Genomic DNA, 20,555 nt, shown 5'->3' on the forward strand with positions numbered 1-20,555 from the left:
TAAATAAAAAGGCTTCACACAATATTTACACCTCTCAGACCACATGTTATTAGTTTACTGTTGTGAGGTTTTTTGAAATGAAATAGTTTCAGTGGCTTTTGAATAGATGTTCTGAAAAATAAGTTAATCAAATGGAACCAACATGACAAACATCACCTCTTAAATTGGCAACTTAACTACTGCCTTATTAAGCTGACAGAATTTAATAATAAAAAAAATCAATACCTTCCAAACAATTCTTCAAAACGCTCCACAAGTTGAACTTCATCAATTGTAAGCCAGAGTACAAACTACACCTGCTATACTGACACTGTCACCCTTTATTACAAAGTAATAACTGAGTTTTATGAAATAATTTCAACAAGTTGTATTTTATCAAGTGGAACCCACATTACATACTACAACTCTTATACTGATACTGACACCCCTTATTTCATAGTTATAACAGATTTTTATTAAATATATTCAGTAACTTTTAAACCAGTGGTCATATTGCTCCAAAACAAGTTGTATAATTGGTGACAGTATCAGTATAAGAGTTGTAGTATGTAATGTGGGTTCCACTTGATAAAATACAACTTGTTTTGGAGCAATACGACAATTACTTTAAAAGCAACATGACCACTGGTTTAAAAGTTATTGAATAAAAAGTTATTAAACGAAACGATAACCAAACGAAAGAGCTTTTACTTATTACTTTTTATTAAGGGAAACATTGCATTTCAAATCACAAAAAAAGAGATAGCATTATTGTGCACATTTTTATTTGATATATTAAGGTGTGTGACTGTCGAGTTTCTGTCCACCAGCTGACCTGGTGAGTCGAGAGATCATTTAAAATAACATCAAAACAGCACGAAACGACACGTTAAAAAGAAAAAAACTTTATTTCATTCAACATATTACAAACAACTGTCAGAATTCACTTCTGATACAACAATACGACCAAAAATACTCCAACAAAAGTATCATCGAGCCTCAGCAGGCAAGTGCACCCTGTTCCACTCGCTCCGAAATCCTTTCACTTTAATGATCCAGTGGCGCGGGGTTTAGGACGTCATCATGCGTGGGGCGATGCTCATGGACATCAGCTCCTGGAAGAGAAGCTTGCAGGCGTACGGCATCCGCACCAGCGAGATCTGAAACGAGCAGAGATTATAACGTGTGGTTTACTCTTCATCTGAAGTGATCAGTAAATAAAAATGATTCATTAAGTTCGTGTCTCTCACTCAGGACACCCACCTGAGTTTTGTTGCGGCAGCCCCGGCACTCGTAGGTGTGTGTGCGCGTGTTGGCGATGGCCATCAGACCACACAGGTTACACACGTGCACTTGGTATGGATCGGAGGCCTCGAACAGACGCTCCCTCAAGAACTGAGCGGCACCGTGAGCGATCTGACAATCTCGCTCCATCTCTCCGAAACGCAGACCTCCATCACTGCGCGCACGCACACACACACACACACACACACACACACACGACAAGCTTTCAGTTCACAGCCACATAGATACAAGATAGTCCTGAACCAAACTACACTAGATGGACAAAAGTATTTGGACGCCCCTTCTAATTCCAAATAAACAAATAAATCATGTAAAGGAAATTATATGCTTCTAACTTAGCAGCAACAGTTTAGGGAAGGCCCTTTTCTAAAGAATAGCTCGGTTTAAAGAAACGCCAGTGTCCTGTCCCACTCAACAGCTCTGGAATAAACTGGAACCTCAGCATCAGTACCTGACCCTACAATCGCCGTCATCTGTTGTCTGAACGGGCACAAATTCCCACAGACATACTTCTAAGTCTTGTGCATGGCCTTTTCAGATGAGCGGCTGTTCTACAGAGGAAATTTGTGTGTGTGTAATTTCTGTGCCCCAAAATTCTGACAGCCCCCATCCCTTTACTGTTGAAGGCGTGGCCTGAATGTATAATAGTAATAACATTAGGAAAAGGACACGACCCTCACATACAATCCCAATCCATGATTACCATATATGGTTAATTGTGGGCGTGTCCGTATGCAAATCAGCAACCAGATCTCCTAACTTTGTGACCGACCACGACCCTGGCCTGTACGTTCTGATCTGATCTCACCGTGATCTGCCCTCCATAGGCTGCCGGTTGAGGATCTGGACGGGGCCTCGCGCTCGTGAGTGGATCTTGTCGTCCACCATGTGCTTGAGGCGCTGATAGTAGGTGGGTCCGAGGAAGATCTGCGAGGTCAGCTTACGCCCCGTGAAACCGTTATACAGAACCTACAAGAAGGGAGAGAGAAGATTGAGATGATTGCTCAGATCGAGCTCGGACGGTAGTGTGTGTGTGCGTGCGTGTATCATGAATTTGATTTTGACCTCGTTTCCTCTGAGGTGGTAGCCGTATTCAGAGAGCAGGTTGGACACTTTCTGCACGTTCACGGCATCGTTAAACGGTGTGGCATCACCAATCTCTCCTTTGTTCGCAGAGACCTAGAAGCAAAACAGTCACACACAGCGTGTAGCAAAACCCTGCAGTGATGTTCAAACTCCTTAAATGATAGAACACAGGATATACGAGCAGATACCTTCCCCTGCAGACACTCGATCAAGTGACCGACTGTCATTCGGGAGGGGATGGCGTGGGGGTTGATGATGATGTCTGGGGTGATTCCTTCACATGTGAACGGCATGTCCTGCACACACACACACACACATCAGCTATTTATAAACACGCCACACACACACATTATACAAACACGCGCAAAGTGAAGCGGCGCAGTTGTCCAGTCCATGACTGTTTAATAAACAACGTTAGTAAGATTAAATGCGAAAAAAAAACTAATGTAAACATCAGCAGCGGCCAAAGAAACAGCTGCAGACGTCGCTAAACACACTGAACAGGATGTTTAAGTCAGTTGGAGATCATTTTAAGAAGGCTCTTCTCATTAAGCATCAAATCTGTTCCTGTTCTTTTTTACAAATCGAAATTTTAAACCTTTTACACTTAAAAAACTAAAGCAGTTGCATTTTCATCTCTCAAAACCACCAAGAAAACCTATTTCACACATCAACAGCGTTCTACAGGTGAACGTCTCCCCACCTCCTGCCTGTACTGGATCCCACAGGTTCCCTTCTGCCCGTGTCGACTGGCAAACTTGTCCCCGATCTGAGGGATTCGCACCGACCGCACCTTCAAAAAGCACAGCAGGTCGACAAATCACACACCACGCCTTTCCTTCAATTAAAGCAAAGTCGATCTGTGAGAGGAACGGTCACCCACTCTGATCTTGCAGAACTTGTAGCCCTCTTGGTTGAGAGTGACCATGACCTGGTCTACGATTCCGGTCTCGCTGGTGCGCAGGAAGGTGCTGCAGTCCCTCTTGGTGTAGCGCTTGTTGGTGCTGTCCAGCTCGTCGTCGTTTTCGGGCAGGGTGACCGTTTTACCGATGATCACGTCCTCGCCGGACACGCGCACGCCCGGCGCGATCAGGCCGTCGTCGTCCAGCTTGTCGTAGATGGCGTGACGCATACCTGGGGGAGAGAGGGGGATTTAGGAAAGTCCGAAGGATGAGGAGTCTATAATTATTATGTGTGTTTTATTAAAGAACAGTAGGATTAAATGTTGGCTATGTTGTTTTAAGACAAAGAAAAAGCATTTCAATCAACAATGACATTTCTAGATAATTAAATGTATTTTTTAAACAGGATTCTTTAACAGTCTTAAGAGTTAAAAATAATATTTCTATGGTAAAATCTATTTAAATTGATAATTACTTGTTGTTTTTGTCATGTAAACCATCATGAACAGACAAAATGTGAACAAATAATAAATGCATATCTGTAGAAAAACTCAATCCAAGTGTTATTATTATTTTTTAATACTCCACTCACCTTGACACTCTTCACGTTTGGGTTTCTCGAAGATTTCCTCCTGGTCGAACCCTTTCTTCGATTCTTGTTCTTTATACGAGCGATAGAACACAGACCTGAAAACACGCCGTGATTATTTAGATTATTCTGCACAAGCAGGAGCTTTTAGTACCGGAGTAACGGAGAAGGATCTACCTGAAGAAGCCTCGGTCCACAGCCGAGCGGTTCATGATGATGGAATCCTCCTGATTGTATCCCGTGTACGATGCAATAGCTACGATGGAGTTAATGCCTATAGAAAGAATAGTACATATGATATGAAGTTTGAACCTTTAAATATTTTGGAATCTAAAGCAGAGTGTGTGTTGTTCTGCAGCTATTGGTCACAAGATTCTGAAAGTAAAACATTTTCACCCATAATAAAATTGCTATAGAATTTCTAGAGGTATTTGGACTTTACGTATCGCCACTGATTGGTGTGCAGCATCACCTGCTGGCAGCTCTCTGAACCGCAGGTACTCCATGGAGCGAGTGGTGACCAGAGGTTTCTGTGGATAGTAGAGTACGTGTGCCAGGGTGTCCATACGCACGTGGAAGTTGGTGATGTACACGCCCATAGCCTGCTTCCCCATAGCAGACTGGTACGTGTTCCTGGGAGACTGAACAGCAGACAGAACAAGGACTCTATAATGGGCGCATCACGGACCGGAGTACGAGTGTTACCTGGGCAGTAACGTACCTGGTTGTGATCGGGGAAAGGTATGATGGACGCACACACTCCCAGGATCATGGACGGGTGGATTTCACAGTGCGTGTAGGTGGAGCAGTAGGCCACACCCTTTTCCTGAAGGTCATCTGGGGTCATGGCCAGCATCACAGTCTCCTCTTCCAGCGTGTCGATATATTCTACCACACCACTCGCTACCAGGTCCTGCCAACTACACACACACACACACACACACACACACACACACACACACACACACACACATGTCAGTAGTGCACTTGGAAGTCAATACAACCCAGTGATGGACGTAAATCAGGTGCGGTCTGTATGTACCTGTAATTATTGTACTCTCGCTCCTTCAGCTGATCGATGTGGCGCCGCTTCAGCAGCAGCTTCTGCTTCTCCACGATGAGCAGCGGGCGACAGATGCGCCCGGCGTCGGTGTAAATTCGGATCTCTCGCTCCCTAATATCACGGATCATCGACACCTGGGGGGCAGTAAAGCAACCAGTCAGGGTCAGTTTTTTAGCATTGTTTCCCCAATTTAGTCGTATCCAATTACCCGATTGCATTACACTTCCTCTGTACTGCTGCCGACCTCCAATCCTGACCGAGGAGAGCCGTGGCTATCACACACCCCTACAGGCACGTGTGCAATATCCAAAACAGAGATCTGGATCGCGCATGGAGAGCCACGCTCTGATCTCCATCATCCCCCGTCTCTGTGCAGCACTATGGATCAGTTATGAGGAATCCCCTCCGGCACCCTCCCTATGAATGAGCCAATCACTGTTTGTGTAGGCGCCCAGCCTGCCGGCAGCAGAGCTGAGAGCTGAGATTCGAAACCACTGCACCACCTGAGCACCAGTTTATCATCAACCTTCATCTATCCGCAATATAAAGACACAAAATGATTCTCACCTCAGACACGATGATGTCCATCTGCCTCCTGAGCTTCCTCAGCGTGTTCATCAGCTGCTCGGGGTCTTTATGGATCCCCACCCAGCAGCCGTTCACAAAGATCTTCGTAGCGCTGGAAAAAAAATACACAACAAGCGTCGTTGGATGTTAATTACCGGGTTTACACTAAACAAGGCACGAATCCGGTGCAGGTGGCACCGCGGGTACTGACTCTGCGATGGCGGCTGGCGAGATCTCCTCCAGGTTCTCCATGCTCCACTCCTCCAAGAACTCCAGGATGGGCGAGGGCTGAGAACCCACAGAGATGTACGCCATGAGCGCCAGGTTCTTCACCAGGCCGACGGCATGACCCTGCGAACACACAGAATTCGGGGGGGGATCAGTACCTCAGATGTATGTGCGGGTGTAGGTTTGATGCTCGACGTTCTGTATCTGTACCTCGGGCGTCTCGGCGGGGCACACCATGCCCCACAGGGTGTTATGGAGCTGCCTGGGCTTTGCCAGTTTTCCGTCTCGGCCGATGGGCGAGTTAACGCGGCGCAGGTGAGAGAGCGTGGAGGCGAACGTCAGTCTGTTTAACACCTGAAGAGCAGAACGTAAACACAACCAGCTTTATGAAATTGGTCCTTCTACCAGACCACAGCTTCACTGTTGTGCGAGAATATCGGACCTGAGAGACGCCGGCTCGGGCCTGGTGAGCTTTTTTGACGTCGCCCCAGTTGCCGGTGGCCAGCGAGTACTTCAGGCCGTCAGAGATGATCCGTGTTTTGATAGCCAGCTCCAGGTTGAAGTCTTTTCCCCGGTCGATGAACTTCTGAGCGTAGATCCTGATCTCCTTCAGGAGGTTTTTAAACATCCTATAGGGAGAACATGAGACGTGTGAGAACGTGACTCTAAACGTCATTCCATTAGCACAGGATTCCTTTGATCTGAGGATTTCCTCTGATCTTGTTTTATAAGAAGTTACCCCATTTATTTATTAATTAATCGTTTATATCATTGCATTTTAAATAATGAACTTTTTAACTGCTTTTGTTTTTAACTCCAAGTCATTGACTATAGAAGAGCTGCTTGTTTGTTTAGATTCCCTGCCCCTTTCGACTGTTCAACTTATCTTTTTCTCCTAATCTAGTCGTATCCAATTCCCTAAACGTATTTCACCTTTACTGATGCAAGCCACAACAATAAAACAGAACCTTCAAATAAGGGAAGAGCCGCTCGAGCTCTGCTAAAAGCTTTAATTCTACTCTCCTCTAATGACACCCATCTGGCTAAAGGTACAAAAAAATAGTAAATAAATCAAACTAATGTATTGCACCACTCGTGCATAATCAATTAAAGTTAAATAATTAATATAAAGTCCGAGAGAGGAAGGAGGACTGGGGTAAACAGAGACAGATGCCGTGCTCTCACCCTCGGAACAGGAAGGCTAGGAGCGGCCCGGCTAGATCCAGTCTTTTATTGCCGTAATGATCCCTGTCGTCCAGCTCTCGTCTGCCCAGAGCTGCCAGCAGCAGTCGGTGCACCATGTACCTGAAAAATAAAACAAACCAAAAAATATATAATAACAACAGGTCACATGGAAAATAAGCTTCATTAGTGCATGTACAGACGTATCAGACGGACTCACCCTAAAAAGTAGGCCTTCTTGGTCTCGCAGAAGTCGGACACGCCCACGTGGGGCAGCACTTCTTTCTGCAGCACCTCCTTGGCGTATTTAATTCTCTTCTCTTTGGTGACTCCCGGTTTGGCCCCTCTGGAGCCGATGAAGTTCAGGGCCACGTTCTGCTCCTGGATCACGAACGCCTCGTCCAGAGAGGGTTTCACCTAAAATAACAACAACAAAATACCTGTAATGAATACGTGATACCTGATGCCACCCTGTACAGGGCAAGAGAGTCTACTGAACATGCGAATATTATATTAATGAGCCAAAACATTATGACCACCTAGGAGCCTAATATGCTCTTTAAACAGCTTGTGGGATCTGGTACCAAATTAGGGATCATGCTTCAGACCAGACGACCTTCTTCTATTGCTCCAGTCACTGGACTGTGCCCATGCAGCCATGTACACAGAACGGTTTGATGCACTGATGCCCCGATTTCCCCCTATAGTTCTCCCAATCTCATCACGGCTGCTTGTACCACCCCTGAACTGGCAGAGGACCGAGACTATTATCCGCCCCCTCTAACAGAGCCGCACTGCGTATGTAGAGACACGACGCAAACTTTGAGCTTTTCCATCCCTCAGGCACAGCCAATTGTGCACGTTTGACTGACTGATAGCACCAACTTCTTCTATTGGCTGTACCAGACGTCATACCTTCATACCCTCTGATATTGATTAACCTGGTTGCCCAACATCCTGTCAGGAGCCTGTGAGCACCGTGTGCAGTTTGGAGATGATTTGGCTCTTTTGACTTCAAGATCTGAACTACGAGGAACCATCATCAGATCCCTCAGGCTCACATGTACCAGTGCTACCAAATATGAGGGTTCTTCAAAAAGTTTCCGCACTTTCTTTAACTCATGCTACTCATGCCATCAGCAAAAAATGTTTTTGGTTGAGCTCGTAGCTACTGATGCGCCAGTGCTTTCACATCATCATCATCATCACATGAAAATCTTCTTCCCCTTAAAGCTTCTCTTAATGTCTAAAAAGGTGGAAATCTGAGATAAATCCGGACTATAAGCGTCTCTCAGACATGAGCGATTACTCCTCCTCCACCCTCACCGTTTATAACCATAATATAATATATATGTTGTCATATCTATGACATTCACGGCAGGAATCGGTGTTTCATGCTTGTTTTATTTGTTTTGCATTATATATATACTGTATATATATGTTCAGTTTTATATTATTCAGGTACTTTAGGATTATTTCTGAATAATCTTGAGTAAAGATTCCTTTTAATGTATTGGGCATATGTAGTTTACATCTTTCGCTGCTGTATTTTGGGTATTCTGTCAGGATGTGTTTAACCACAAAGTGAGGAAACTTTTTGAAGATCCCTCGTAACTGCTACCATGGGTGGTCATATTGTTTTGGCACAATGTTTTAATAGTAATACGGCACCATTTCCATCATTTCTGGATCGTCGAAGTCGTAGATGATGTGCTCCAGGATGTCTCGATCCGACACGAATCCCAAGGCTCTGAAAACGATAATGATGGGCACTTCCTGTCTGATGTAGGGTAGGGTGGAGACGATTCTCTGACCGATCGCGCTCTTTTTCACTCCCTGGGAATGAGAAGGAGGACAAAAAGCATTAAATTCTGATCAGGGTCTAAGTGTATCTCAGGTATCATGAACATGGTGAAGAAAGCAGGACAGATCAGTGTGTGTGTGTGTGTGTGTGTTACCTGTCCTCCTCTGGCCATCATGCTGACCCAGATGGTGCTGGTGGGTCTGGACGAGTTCTCCAGACAGGACCTGCACTCGCCCGTGTAGGCATATTTGGAGTCCTTCTTGGCGAACACGTACACCGTGTTGGTGGCCATCTTCTCCTGCGCGATCAGAACCTGCAAACACAAACCGGGTTCAGTTTCCTGCCGCCGAAAACACGTCCGGACCTCAGAGACGACGTGAGACAGATTCTAGGACCTTCTCGGAGCCGTTGATAATGAAGTAACCGCCCGGGTCGAGCGGGCACTCGTTAAGCTCGCAGAGGTCACGGTCCGTCAGGCCGCTGAGCAGGCAGTAGGTGGAACGGAGCATGATGGGAATTTTGCCGATGAAGGTTTTCTGGTGTTGAGTCTGGAGCTGCTCCTCTCCCTCCTTTATTATAGTCTTAGTAATGTCCACGTACAAGGGAGCGGAGTACCTAAACAATCCATACATTCACATGGTTTATTAATATAAAGACAAGACGAATCTCTACAGTCCATAAATATACTGCATCAGTCAACTAAGATTCTACTTATGTGATTATTTATCTTATTTACATTCACGCTTTTGACATTTAGCAGGTCCAAAGTGACCTACACTACTGTGACAGTAAATTGTCTAAGCAATTGAGGGTTAAGGGCCTTGCTTAAGGGCCCAACACTGGCAACCTGGCAGCGGTTAAGCTTAAACCAGCGACCTTTCCATTCCTAGTCCAGTACTTTAACCACTAGGCTCTTTTTTCACACACACACACACACACACACACACACACACACACACACACACACACACACACACACACACACACACACACACACACACACACACACACACACACACTATATTTCTCATAATCTAATCACTGCCACTTCCCCTGCTGGAATTCTCCTGCCGCCTCCACCACCCCCGCACTGGCAGAGGACCGAGCCTATTATCCACGTGCCACGTGCAAGTGCAGAGCAGCAATAAAATTACCATTCAACCCTCTCCCTCCCTCAGGCACAGCCAATGGTGCCCATTTGACTGACTGATAGCACCACCTTTAAACAGAGCCCACTTTAGATGAAGATGAAAGCCGTCAATTTCACCGTATCACTTCCTAAAAGGCTTTAATCAGAGACTGCTGAGTATTTATATTTAAGTAAACAAATGTTTACAGAGGAAAACAAAAACAGACTTTATTTTATGCTGGATCAACACATGAGCTAAATGCAGTAAACAAACAAGCGAACAGGTAAACAGGTGAACTCACGTGAGGTTTCGGAGTCGTGCCTCGTTGGGCATCATGGGTGAGGGAGCGCCGTCTCTCTCCCAGTGTGTGGGCTTGGACAGGTAAATCTGTTCGAACTTCAGCAAATATCGAGGCTGCAAAGAAAATATCCAACAATTAATTTCACATTTAAATCACATGAACACTTTTGTGTGGAATATCAGCAGGACAAGAACAGTGTAAACGCGTGTGCTCACCGGTTCCTCCACCTCTCCTGAGGTGTGCTGGGCCTCGGCCTGTAGGTCTATGGGCGGCGCATCCTCGACGATACGCTGTACAGACATCTGTATGAATTCATCGAATGAATCCAGCTGCTGTCGCACCAAACCCTTCTCGTCAAAATAGGAACTGGAGAATAAAGAACATACAAGTTTACACGATTTATTTTGGCACTAAATCCTTCCTGATCTTTGAGGCTGGAATAGATTTGTGTACGTGTGGCTCAAAGCGCATTACCTGATAACAATCCAGCAGGCTTCCTGCCACAGATCAGGGGTGATCTCATCATCGTCTTCATCATACTGGATGTCTAAAATAAACATAATCAGATTTTTGCTCAGGAAGAGGGCTTTGGAATGAACCAAAACAAAGTGGTGCATTCTGGGGCAGATTCACTATCCTGTGAGTGCACGTCCTTTTGAGTTTAACCTGATGCATTAGTTTACAGGTTACAATTACTTTGGGGACCAATGCTAAGGAGAACAGTGATAGGGTTTAGATCAGGACAAGGTGCCAACACATACCAAGGAACAACGCCATGTCAGCTGCAATGGCTATTATCATGGCTAACTAAAAGATTACGTAAACGCCAAGGTGGTGGGTCCATTTATTTTTCCATGTACGTACAGTGGTTCGTGTGTTCGTGTGACTGTGAGGGTCTAACAGAGTGGAGCACAAATGCTACAAGAAACATATTCTAAGGGAATATTACTGGGACATTCTGCTTAATATTCACATCTGGAAATACATCAGATAAAAAGAGACGGGATATAAAGAAGAAGTGGGAAGACAATCTAACTTACGGTTAATGTTTTTTTTCCCTACATTTGATAAAATCATGAGCAGACGGTTAAATGTAAATGTGGCACAGCTCCCTGTAGAAGTGTTACTGAACCTTGTAAAATGCTCAACGTGGAGAAAAGTGTTATTGCTGGACTAGAAAGGAACATGTTTTACCATTATCTGTTATTCTATTACATTTTAAAGCACAACAGTGGATTGTGAGCAAATGGCAATTCATTCCAAACATAAATGTTATAATGGGAATGTTTTTGTGCTGTTAAAGGGCTGTTATGTAGTTAGTGGAGACAGAGACCCTGACCATGTACCAGCCTGTTTCTGTACTAACACCAGAGAATATTATGAAGATATAAAAGACAATAACTGTATCTTAAATATCTCTACAATAACCAAGTAAACACTAAATGACGTACAAACAGTAAAATCAACCACAGTGCAAGATCCAGTTATTAGTAATTACATAAATACAAGAACGTTATAGCATAGCAAACTGGAACAACAGTATTATTTTCTGATCTTAAACACGTTGTTATATATACTATACACTTTATAAGTACAAAACATAGTGCTTAATATATTGTATATTATTCATGGTTGGATTCAGTTATAATTACAACTAGTTTATTAGTTTAAGGGCTTGTGCTAATGCTAACTACACTTGTGAACAGACAAGCAGATTTTATTCCCTACCCGTATTCCACTACTCCCGCCTCCTTCAACGTGATTGGCTTAAAACTCACAAAAAGGTTGACGTATTGGACAACACTTCAACATTAAACACAACAAACCAATCGCATCAAACGAGGCGGGACTTATGCCCGAACTCGAGTGGGAAACATAATTTAACCGATATTGGTACGTTACTAGATCAGTAAAATACGTTAATTTATTAAATAAAAAAACACAAAAGAGAATCAAAAGCAAAAACATATGAGATCATATCTTATATGTTTAAACAAACCTTCATCTTGATCATACATCTTGTTTTAGGAAGTTAGCTTTATATAAAAGATAAATAAACACGCAGCCGGTCTGACTACACACAAACGCGCTCTATTTAGAACCTACAGCAGCGCTGAGCAACGTCACTTCCGTTCGTCTTTACCAAAATCAACATCCCGTCAATTATTATTATTATTATTATTATTATTATTATTATTATTATTATTAGGAGTGGTAGTAGTAGAAGTTTTCTTATATATCTTTTTTTATAAATCCTCAGAAAAAAAACAAAAAATCTTAAAATATATAAAATACTTGTAAATACTTGTATATCCTATGTTTATGTATAATATACAATTTCTATTTTATACTTAGGTCTGTCAGTGTACTGTCAGTGTCAGTGTATATCTCCATTGCACAGTGCCTGTTGTTGTTTATGTCACTGCCACAATTTTTAATTTTAATTCTATGCTTATATATATAGTATTCCTTTTGTATTATTTCTAATTTATTATTTTATGTATGTTTGTTGACACCTGCACCAAGAGAAATTCCTTGTACATCTGGTACTTGGCGAACAATAAAGATTCTAATTCTAATTCTGATAAACTATTAAAAACAATAATGTATTAATCAATCTGAATCAGTTTATCAATATATTTAAATAAAAAATAATAATGAAACACCTCCAACGTCATTTAACACAAATCACGTTTTCCTAAACGTATTTATTCCATCCATAATTTAATATCTTAAGTTGTATGTACTAGTCATAAATAAATCAATGATTTAATAATCTATTAAACTAATGTAAACATGTATAAAATATAACTTTAATTTTTAGCAATAAAGTCATAAATAAAATAATAAGCTTTTGAAGAAATGTAACCTTACATAAATGCATGAAATAAACAGCATAAGATTTATATAATTACTTGATTTACTAAATAGAAACAAATAATACAAACATTAATATAAGGAATATACAAACACCGGATAGTCTGACAAAAAGAAAACAACACTAATAACTGAGGTTTTTTTATTATTGTCAAGAGGTTTTATTTATTATTATTATACTGTTGTTACATGTAAACTAAATATTCGTTCATATGCGAGTTTTTCATGCCGGTGTTGTATCAAAAATTGTAACCGCTCTTATTATGTACCTCTCGTGACGTCATTTTAGCGCGACAGAAAAACACTTCTGCGTAATTCACGTGTGTTCAATGTCGGCGGAGCTTTTACACACCGAGCAATGATCTACTGTGTAATTGTGTGTACACGGAGTGTGTGTGGGTGTATAGAAAGTGTGTGTGGGTGTATAGAAAGTGTGTGTGTGTATAGGGAGAGTATGTATATATAGAGAGAGTGTGTAATAATTGGTTATTATTTTGATCATGTTGAAGTTAGTGCAGGTCCTGAGGTTCAGGATTAGTTGTAAGACTGTGAGATGTGGACCAGTATGGAGGCATCATCAGCAGACTGGCTTTACAGGGGGGCGTTCACCCCCTTCAGCCCTCTGTTGTGTGTTCCAACCCAAAAATCACGGGTGTAATTCATACAGGAGTGAATGTTTAAGATTTTACAGCACTAAGAAGAAAGCTCAGGAGGCACCAGGTTCCTCTAAAAGAAGCGTTTCTGAGACTTATACATCTGTGGATCCTGACAAGGAGGAAGAATTTGTCTTTTTGGACTTTTCTGAATCCCCAGAGGAGGAAGATCCAATCCCTGAGGAGGTTCATCAGATAGGAAGTGTGAACGAAGAAAAGCAGCACAAAAAGACTGGAACTGGATTGAAGAAAAAAGCTCTCGAGATGCAGCTAAGATCTTTAAAAGATGTTCCAGAGGAGAAGATAGACTTGGAATCGCATATAGAGTTCCACGATGTAGGATTTCCATTGGAGCGCTCCAAAAAGAAGAAATCCAAGAAGGAGCACAAGACCTTTGGAAACCCTGACGCCGAAATGCCCGTCAGTGACATCTCATGCTCGGGCTGTGGAGCCGTCATGCACTGTGTGGCATCTGAACTTCCAGGGTATCTGCCCAGTGAGAAATATAAGCAACTATTAGAAGAGGAGGAGCTCAGCAGGGCGATATGCCAGCGCTGTTTCCTCCTCACCCACCATCAGAAAGCTCTCAACATCACCATGTCCAAAGAGGAGTACGTTAAAATTGTGAGCGGTATCAAACCTGAAAAAGCGCTGGTCCTGCTCATCGTGGATCTCCTCGACCTTCCAGATTCCATCATTCCGGACCTGCCGCATCTCGTGGGAAAGAACAAGCACATCGTGATCTTGGGAAACAAAGCCGACCTGCTGCCGGGTGACTCCCAGAGTTACCTCCAGCGGATCAGGAGGCAGCTGGTGCAGCACTGCGAGGACGCCGGCGTCCCGGTCCGAGATCCCAAAGATGTTCATCTGATCAGCGCAAAGACGGGCTACGGCATCGAGAACCTGATCACCAGACTCCAGACCTCGTGGAAATATACAGGAGACGTGTATCTGGTTGGCACTGCCAACGCTGGCAAGTCGACCTTGTTTAACACCCTGTTGGAGTCGGATTACTGCAAGTCCAGAGCTTCAGATGTGATCCACAAAGCCACCATATCACCCTGGCCTGGTAAGGCGTGGTCCATCAGTGCCGAGCTTTTATTCAAACTGATTTTCTTCAGTTTCAAGATCAGATTGAAACCAGACAGATCCATTAGTGATGCCCTTGCTCTATCTAAATCCAGTCTGATATTCTCTAAATGGTCAAAAGTATGTGCACACCTGACCACGATACTTCCACTGATGGGAGTATAAAGGATGATTATTTTCATTCCTTCTTATCACACTCTCAGAGTTTCTATGTGAGACTTTGTCAGTGTGGTTCAGCCTAAAGGTTAACGGAAATGAACTTGATTATTTTACTCATTTAATAACATATTTAAGGTCGCGATGCTTCACACAGCAGCAGGATTGGTGAAATTGTGAAATGCTTGTACAGAAACATCATCTTGCTGCTGTTCTTTTGTAATAGGAACGACTCTGAACCTGCTGAAATTTCCCATCATCAACCCGACACCGTACAGGCTGCTGAGACGAGCCGAGAGACTCAGACAGACGGCGCTTCAGACGGAGGAGGATCTCGACCCCGAAGAGCTTGAGAGAATCCAGCGCTTCCGCAAGCAGGGCTACCTGATCGGTAAGAGTGGGAGAGATAACGGAGGTTAATGAAGCTGTTTTCAGGTAGAACATTATAGTGGAATCGAACGTTTCTGTAATGAGCAGCAGTGAATTAAAAATGATTATGATTTATTATACATATGTGATTTATTTTGTAAGCTGCACGGCTGGTTTGATTTGCAGGTCGTGTTGGACGGACGTTCCGCGTTCAGTCCTCCAGAAGAGACCTGGTGGAGTTCGACCCAGATACCCTCAGTTTCGGAGAGGACCTGAACGACGACACGTGGGGCAAACCCAGCCCGGATCCCGAACCCGAGTCCGAGCTGAGCTACAACGAGATCAAAGATGCCCACTGGTTCTACGACACGCCGGGCATCATGAAAGAGAACGATGTGAGAGCGTCACGCTGCGTTTCGTGTTCTGAGAGTATCTTGGCGTGACCGTCGTATTAAATCCGTATTTTTCTGTTTTGTTGCTTGGTGATCGGCAGATTCTCAGCCTGCTGAACGAAAAGGAGGTGAAGCTGGTGGTGCCCACGCATGCCATCACGCCCAGGACGTTTGTCCTCAAGCCTGGAATGGTGTTGTTTCTGGGAGCTTTGGCACGCATCGATTATCTGGAGGTGAGAATCTTTTATTTGTAATTGGGACCTGCACTAAGGGGGCACTGATGTGTCCACTCAATAGCCAGGTCCATGAACTGCCAGCCTGGGATTAAAACCCCTGGAACTTGAGGAATGCCGATACCAGTGGTGATGTTACGGTGGCATCACACTGTGATCTGCGGTCAGATGAAACGCTGACCCGCGTGATTCTGCTGCGTGTTAAAATCTCTCCTCTCCTCTCGCAGGGGAATCAGCCGTGCTGGTTTAGCGTCGTGGCTTCGTCCCAAATCCCCGTCCACATCAGCAGTCTGGAGAAAGCCGACGCCGTCTACCAGAAACACGCCGGGAACCCGCTGCTGGTGGTGAGTTAGTGCTGGAATACACTGTATGTATTCAGTCCTGTTGATATCAAACTCACCCTATTCTCTTTCCTGTTTAGGTGCCGATGGGTGGAGAGGAGCGGATGAAGCAGTTTCCTCCTCTGGTGTCTCAGGATTTCGAGCTCGAGGGTCGAGGAATCAACACCGCCGTAACGGACATCAAACTCTCTTCAGCAGGTAATTCGGAGACAACAGCACACACGGAGCGCCCACTGTTCCAGAAAGAGACCACTGTTCATGTGAAGGAACCAAACATGAGAAGATTCACCTTCTTTCCCGAACCCCACCACTCTTTGTTTATAAAAATGTGTATAAAATTTCTAATGATTAAAGTTCCTCCTCAGGTTGGGTTGCTGTAACAGCGGCAGAAGGGGAGCGTCTACTGCTGAGAGGTCATGCACCCGAGGGGGCGGGGATTTGTCTGCGAAATCCTCCACTTCTTCCACACATTGTCACTGTAAAGGGGCCTCGGATTCCCAAATCTCCAGCCTACAGGACCAAGAAACCACAGACGCTGCTTGATACCAACCTGTTAGCACGGGCAGAGAGCAAGAAGAAATGAGAATGAGATCAGAATTTGAAAACAGCAGAATGTTTATTTGCAATAATCATGTTTTATGTGTATATATTAATAAATATTTCTGTAAACTGTAGTGTCTCGGTGCATCAGTTATTTGTCCAAAAGTGAAATGTTCTGTGTTTTCCAGTCTCTCATCAGCGCTTTGTAGAGCTGCTGTAATGTTATACATTTGCCACTAGGTGGCACATTTCCGCTTTAAACTGTAGTAGCTGATTTTTACCACTAGACGGCGACTTCTCCCTAGTTCTGTTTTAAACTATAGCAGCCTTTAGCGATTTCTTTTCTACTTTAAACTAGTAAATTCTGCATTTTTCCTCATTCTAAATTTCAAAACTAAAGACCAATCACATTGACGTTGTGTACATGTGGAAACTAAAGCATCTGGGCAAATTAAAGATTTGAATATAGAATATATTTACCCCATATTTTTACTTTAGATTGTATTTGCTACTTCAAATTGTCCATTTTATAATGTAGTAACTTCTAACACTACAGCAGGACACATCAGTGCTCAATAATAATATAATAATATTATGTGGGTAGCACTGATCCCCAGGTGAGGAGGCCCGGGTTCTTTCTGTGTGGAGTTTGCATGTAATGATAGCTCAGTGGTTAGGGTACTGGACTAGTAATCAGAAGGTTGCCTGTTCAAGCCCCACCACTGCCAAGTTGACACTGTTGGGCCCCTGAGCAAGGCCCTTAACTGCTCATAATTGTGTTCAGTCGTATTTTATCAAGTGTAACCAACATTACGTACTACAACTCTTATACTGACACTTTTACCCTTTATTACATAATAAGAAACTGATTTTTATTCATAAATTCATTAGCATTTAGAGTATTCAGCATATTAATAGCTTTTAAAATATTTATGAAATTGCTCCAAAACAAGTTGTATTTTATCGAGTGTAATCTACATGCCTGCACTGCCTGCAATCTCCTTTATCCAATATATCACAGAGACAGAGGGATTAACATTGTCTTGGATTAACATTATTTGTAGTTATGTTAAAAGTATGTTAAAGTAACATTTAAAACATTTTAAAATGTTTTTGGGTATGTTCTTTAACTTGTATTAAATGTCTTGAGAATTTTAAGAAAACTGACAAGAAACTGACAAAATAACCTTGAGGGAAGGTTTTAATGAAACATTCATACAACCAAAATGGAACGTTAAGGGAGCGTTCAGAGGACCTTATTTAAAATGTTCTTAGAACATTCCAAGACAACGTTCCCAGAACGTTAAATTATGGTTGCAAATGAGGTTTAGGTAACGTTCTATGAACGTTTTCATAACTTAAAAAAAAACGTACTGAGAACATCAAGAAAACTGCACAAAATTCCAATGCAACGTTCCCACAACCAAAATGGAACGTTTGGGGAATGTTCTCAAAACGTAATTTTGTTAGTTGGGGTTTTATTAGAGCTGATGTAATGCCATACATTCTCCACTAGATGGCAAATTTCCATTTAAACTGCAGTTGTTACTTTCTACCACTAGATGGCAAAATTTCCACAAGGGTTTAATACAGAGGCGTATTTAGAGAATGCAAAGTTCTGACGTGCAGTTTAATCGTTTGTTTGAACTCTTTGGCTTCATCATAGAAACATCACTGAAAGTAATTTGATAATAATTTATACAGTTTGTTGTGTTTTTAAATGACACTGACACTTAAATAAGCGCCAAGCGGAATAACTACATTTCCCATGAAACACTGCGCTCATCAACGCTCATTAGCAACACGTGTACTCAGCACTATATTAGCCTGAGTTAATAACACTTCAGTGCTCAGTCTGTGAGTCTTATTGCCTGAGCTGGTATGCTGGCAGTTGTTCCAGAGAGATTTATTAAAAAAAAGAAGTTAAACAAGAGACTTTAGGAAACGTTATATTAAGAAATAGAGAGTAGAATTAATTCTGAATGTGAGCAGTGTTGCTGAGGGGTTTTTTAAGAGCTGTTCATGTTCACTTAGATTGAAGAAAATTGTCAGATTAGGCAGTTGTTGTCTAGTGGTTAAGGTACTGGACTAGAAACCGAAAGGTCACTGGTTCAAGCCCCACCACTGTCAGGTTGTCACTGTTGAGCCTCTGAGCAAGGCCCTAAACCCTCAATTGCTTAGATAATATACTGTTACAATACTGTAAGTCAGTTTGACTAAATGCCATAAATGCAAATTAGATTAGAGCATTAGAACTGAGACCTGGTCGCTCATTCAGTATCTAAACTAAACATCACAAGTGAAGCTGAAGGTTGGAGGCTCTCATGAGCGAGTGTGGGTACAAACAGGATCCACAGCATCCAATCTAGTTAATCACTACTAGGCTACATCTCATTATTCATACTGCATGTCATACTGCATACTGCACTCTCTCACTATAGTGGAAGTTTATTTTGTCTACATTATGGGTCCAAACTTTGTTTTGTTCAGCAATATTATTTATTTAAAAGGTTAACGTTTCATTATGATTCCCTCCCTCTTTACACTGATATGTTATTAACAAAAGATTACATTCCACTCACTAGATCTTGTTAGGATCCATCAGTGTTTTCCCATCGCAAATTGTTAAAGTAATGCATATTTTAGAATGACAGGACCCCCCATGGCTTAATAATAATAAATCAGTAATGAATAAACAAATATGTGGTCATAGTCAATTGAGTTGACTGAGCACAAGTTGGGCTGGACAGCAGCAGTACAAACATTTTAGTGTTGGATGTTAAAATCATTATTTCAAAATAAAACAGAAATACTGTTTTGATATTTGAACTCTAAATTATTTGTAATTTGTATGAGCGCAGCTGCTGAAATCTTAATGCTGCTTAATGCTGCTGAAAGTTAATAGATTTTTTTTTACCATCAGTCATTTTACATGTTTCACACCATTCCAGTTTAGAGAACAGATGCTTCCTGTTTCTCTGGTGCCCATGAAACCGTAACCAGAGGTTCATACATGTATAAGATTCTGCCACCTGGTTATAAAGACATTCCTCTTCATTCTGAACACATTTGCATATTTAAATCATTTCCAGTAACATAAAAACATGTGACTTTTGCATTTCAGTGTGAGATGTAATCATTTAATGATACTTGTATGCTACCCTGATGCCTGACATGAATTATTATTATGGTTGTTGTGTTTTTCATGTTTATTGTGACATTTTATTTAATCAGGCAGTTTGTGCTGTATTACATGTAAAAAGTCTAAATAAAAAGTTTTACAGTAATACATTTAGTTGATAATTATTTCAATTTTACACACGTTATTAACTATCAATAAACTATGTATTTATTTTAAATATGTAAATTGGGGTAGAAGTACATTAAATGCTAAAATAAAAGCCTGTAAACACGATAATTGATGTTTATTATTATTATTATTATTATTAACGTGACTTTTATGATCACAAGTCACAGATATTTGTTGTGGTTTTGTCTTTGCCATTTATGTACAGATACAGATATTTGTCTGGATTTCTTAAATCTGTTAATATTATGTATTATATATTATACCTGAAGGTTTTACAATCACTCATTGAGCATTGTTCAAGTGTAACCCACATTACATACTACAACTCTTATACTGACACTGTCACCCTTTAGTATTGCACACCATGCACACATGCCTGTTCTATGTATAAAAACCACAGATATCTATTTAATAACTTCAATGGTTTTTAAAATATTCATCATATTGCTCTAAAACAAG

General features: G+C 42.1%; 2 protein-coding genes across 2 annotated transcripts; one reads left to right on the forward strand and one right to left on the reverse strand.

The window, feature by feature from the left end:
• Positions 1–868: 868 nt before the first annotated feature.
• polr2b (RNA polymerase II subunit B) lies at positions 869–12,212 on the reverse strand. The gene is made up of 25 exons (XM_063018729.1): positions 12,136–12,212; positions 10,611–10,683; positions 10,352–10,502; positions 10,137–10,249; positions 9,101–9,320; positions 8,860–9,018; positions 8,573–8,737; positions 7,122–7,318; positions 6,905–7,024; positions 6,162–6,348; positions 5,930–6,073; positions 5,703–5,842; positions 5,492–5,603; positions 4,904–5,058; positions 4,583–4,781; positions 4,334–4,502; positions 4,039–4,135; positions 3,865–3,959; positions 3,254–3,504; positions 3,074–3,163; positions 2,559–2,666; positions 2,350–2,463; positions 2,093–2,253; positions 1,243–1,438; positions 869–1,139 (listed from the first exon to the last, which is right to left on the reverse strand). The coding sequence occupies exons 1-25, from the start codon at positions 12,152–12,154 to the stop codon at positions 1,050–1,052; spliced, it is 3,525 nt and encodes a 1,174-aa protein (XP_062874799.1). The 5' UTR covers positions 12,155–12,212; the 3' UTR covers positions 869–1,049.
• A 1,150-nt stretch (positions 12,213–13,362) lies between these two features.
• On the forward strand, positions 13,363–16,918 carry noa1 (nitric oxide associated 1). The gene is made up of 7 exons (XM_063018674.1): positions 13,363–14,735; positions 15,138–15,302; positions 15,467–15,675; positions 15,774–15,905; positions 16,133–16,249; positions 16,327–16,444; positions 16,612–16,918. Exons 1-7 carry the CDS (start codon positions 13,514–13,516, stop codon positions 16,827–16,829), a joined length of 2,181 nt encoding a protein of 726 aa, XP_062874744.1. The 5' UTR covers positions 13,363–13,513; the 3' UTR covers positions 16,830–16,918.
• Positions 16,919–20,555: the final 3,637 nt, after the last annotated feature.

The sequence above is a fragment of the Trichomycterus rosablanca genome, chromosome 22 (genome assembly GCF_030014385.1).
Source record: "Trichomycterus rosablanca isolate fTriRos1 chromosome 22, fTriRos1.hap1, whole genome shotgun sequence".
In the NCBI taxonomy this organism is placed as follows: Eukaryota; Metazoa; Chordata; class Actinopteri; order Siluriformes; family Trichomycteridae; genus Trichomycterus; species Trichomycterus rosablanca.

Excerpts from the sequence above, each read along its gene's own strand:
- polr2b (XM_063018729.1), bottom strand. Across the intron at positions 4,503-4,582 it reads CTTTCCCCGATCACAACCAG|TCTCCCAGGAACACGTACCA; the intron begins GTACGTTACTGC and ends TCTGCTGTTCAG. Across the intron at positions 1,140-1,242 it reads GCTGCCGCAACAAAACTCAG|ATCTCGCTGGTGCGGATGCC; the intron begins GTGGGTGTCCTG and ends TGCTCGTTTCAG.
- noa1 (XM_063018674.1), top strand. The coding sequence starts at position 13,514 with ATGTTGAAGTTAGTGCAGGTCCTGAGGTTCAGGATTAGTTGTAAGACT. Across the intron at positions 15,906-16,132 it reads CACGCATCGATTATCTGGAG|GGGAATCAGCCGTGCTGGTT; the intron begins GTGAGAATCTTT and ends CTCCTCTCGCAG. Across the intron at positions 16,445-16,611 it reads CATCAAACTCTCTTCAGCAG|GTTGGGTTGCTGTAACAGCG; the intron begins GTAATTCGGAGA and ends GTTCCTCCTCAG.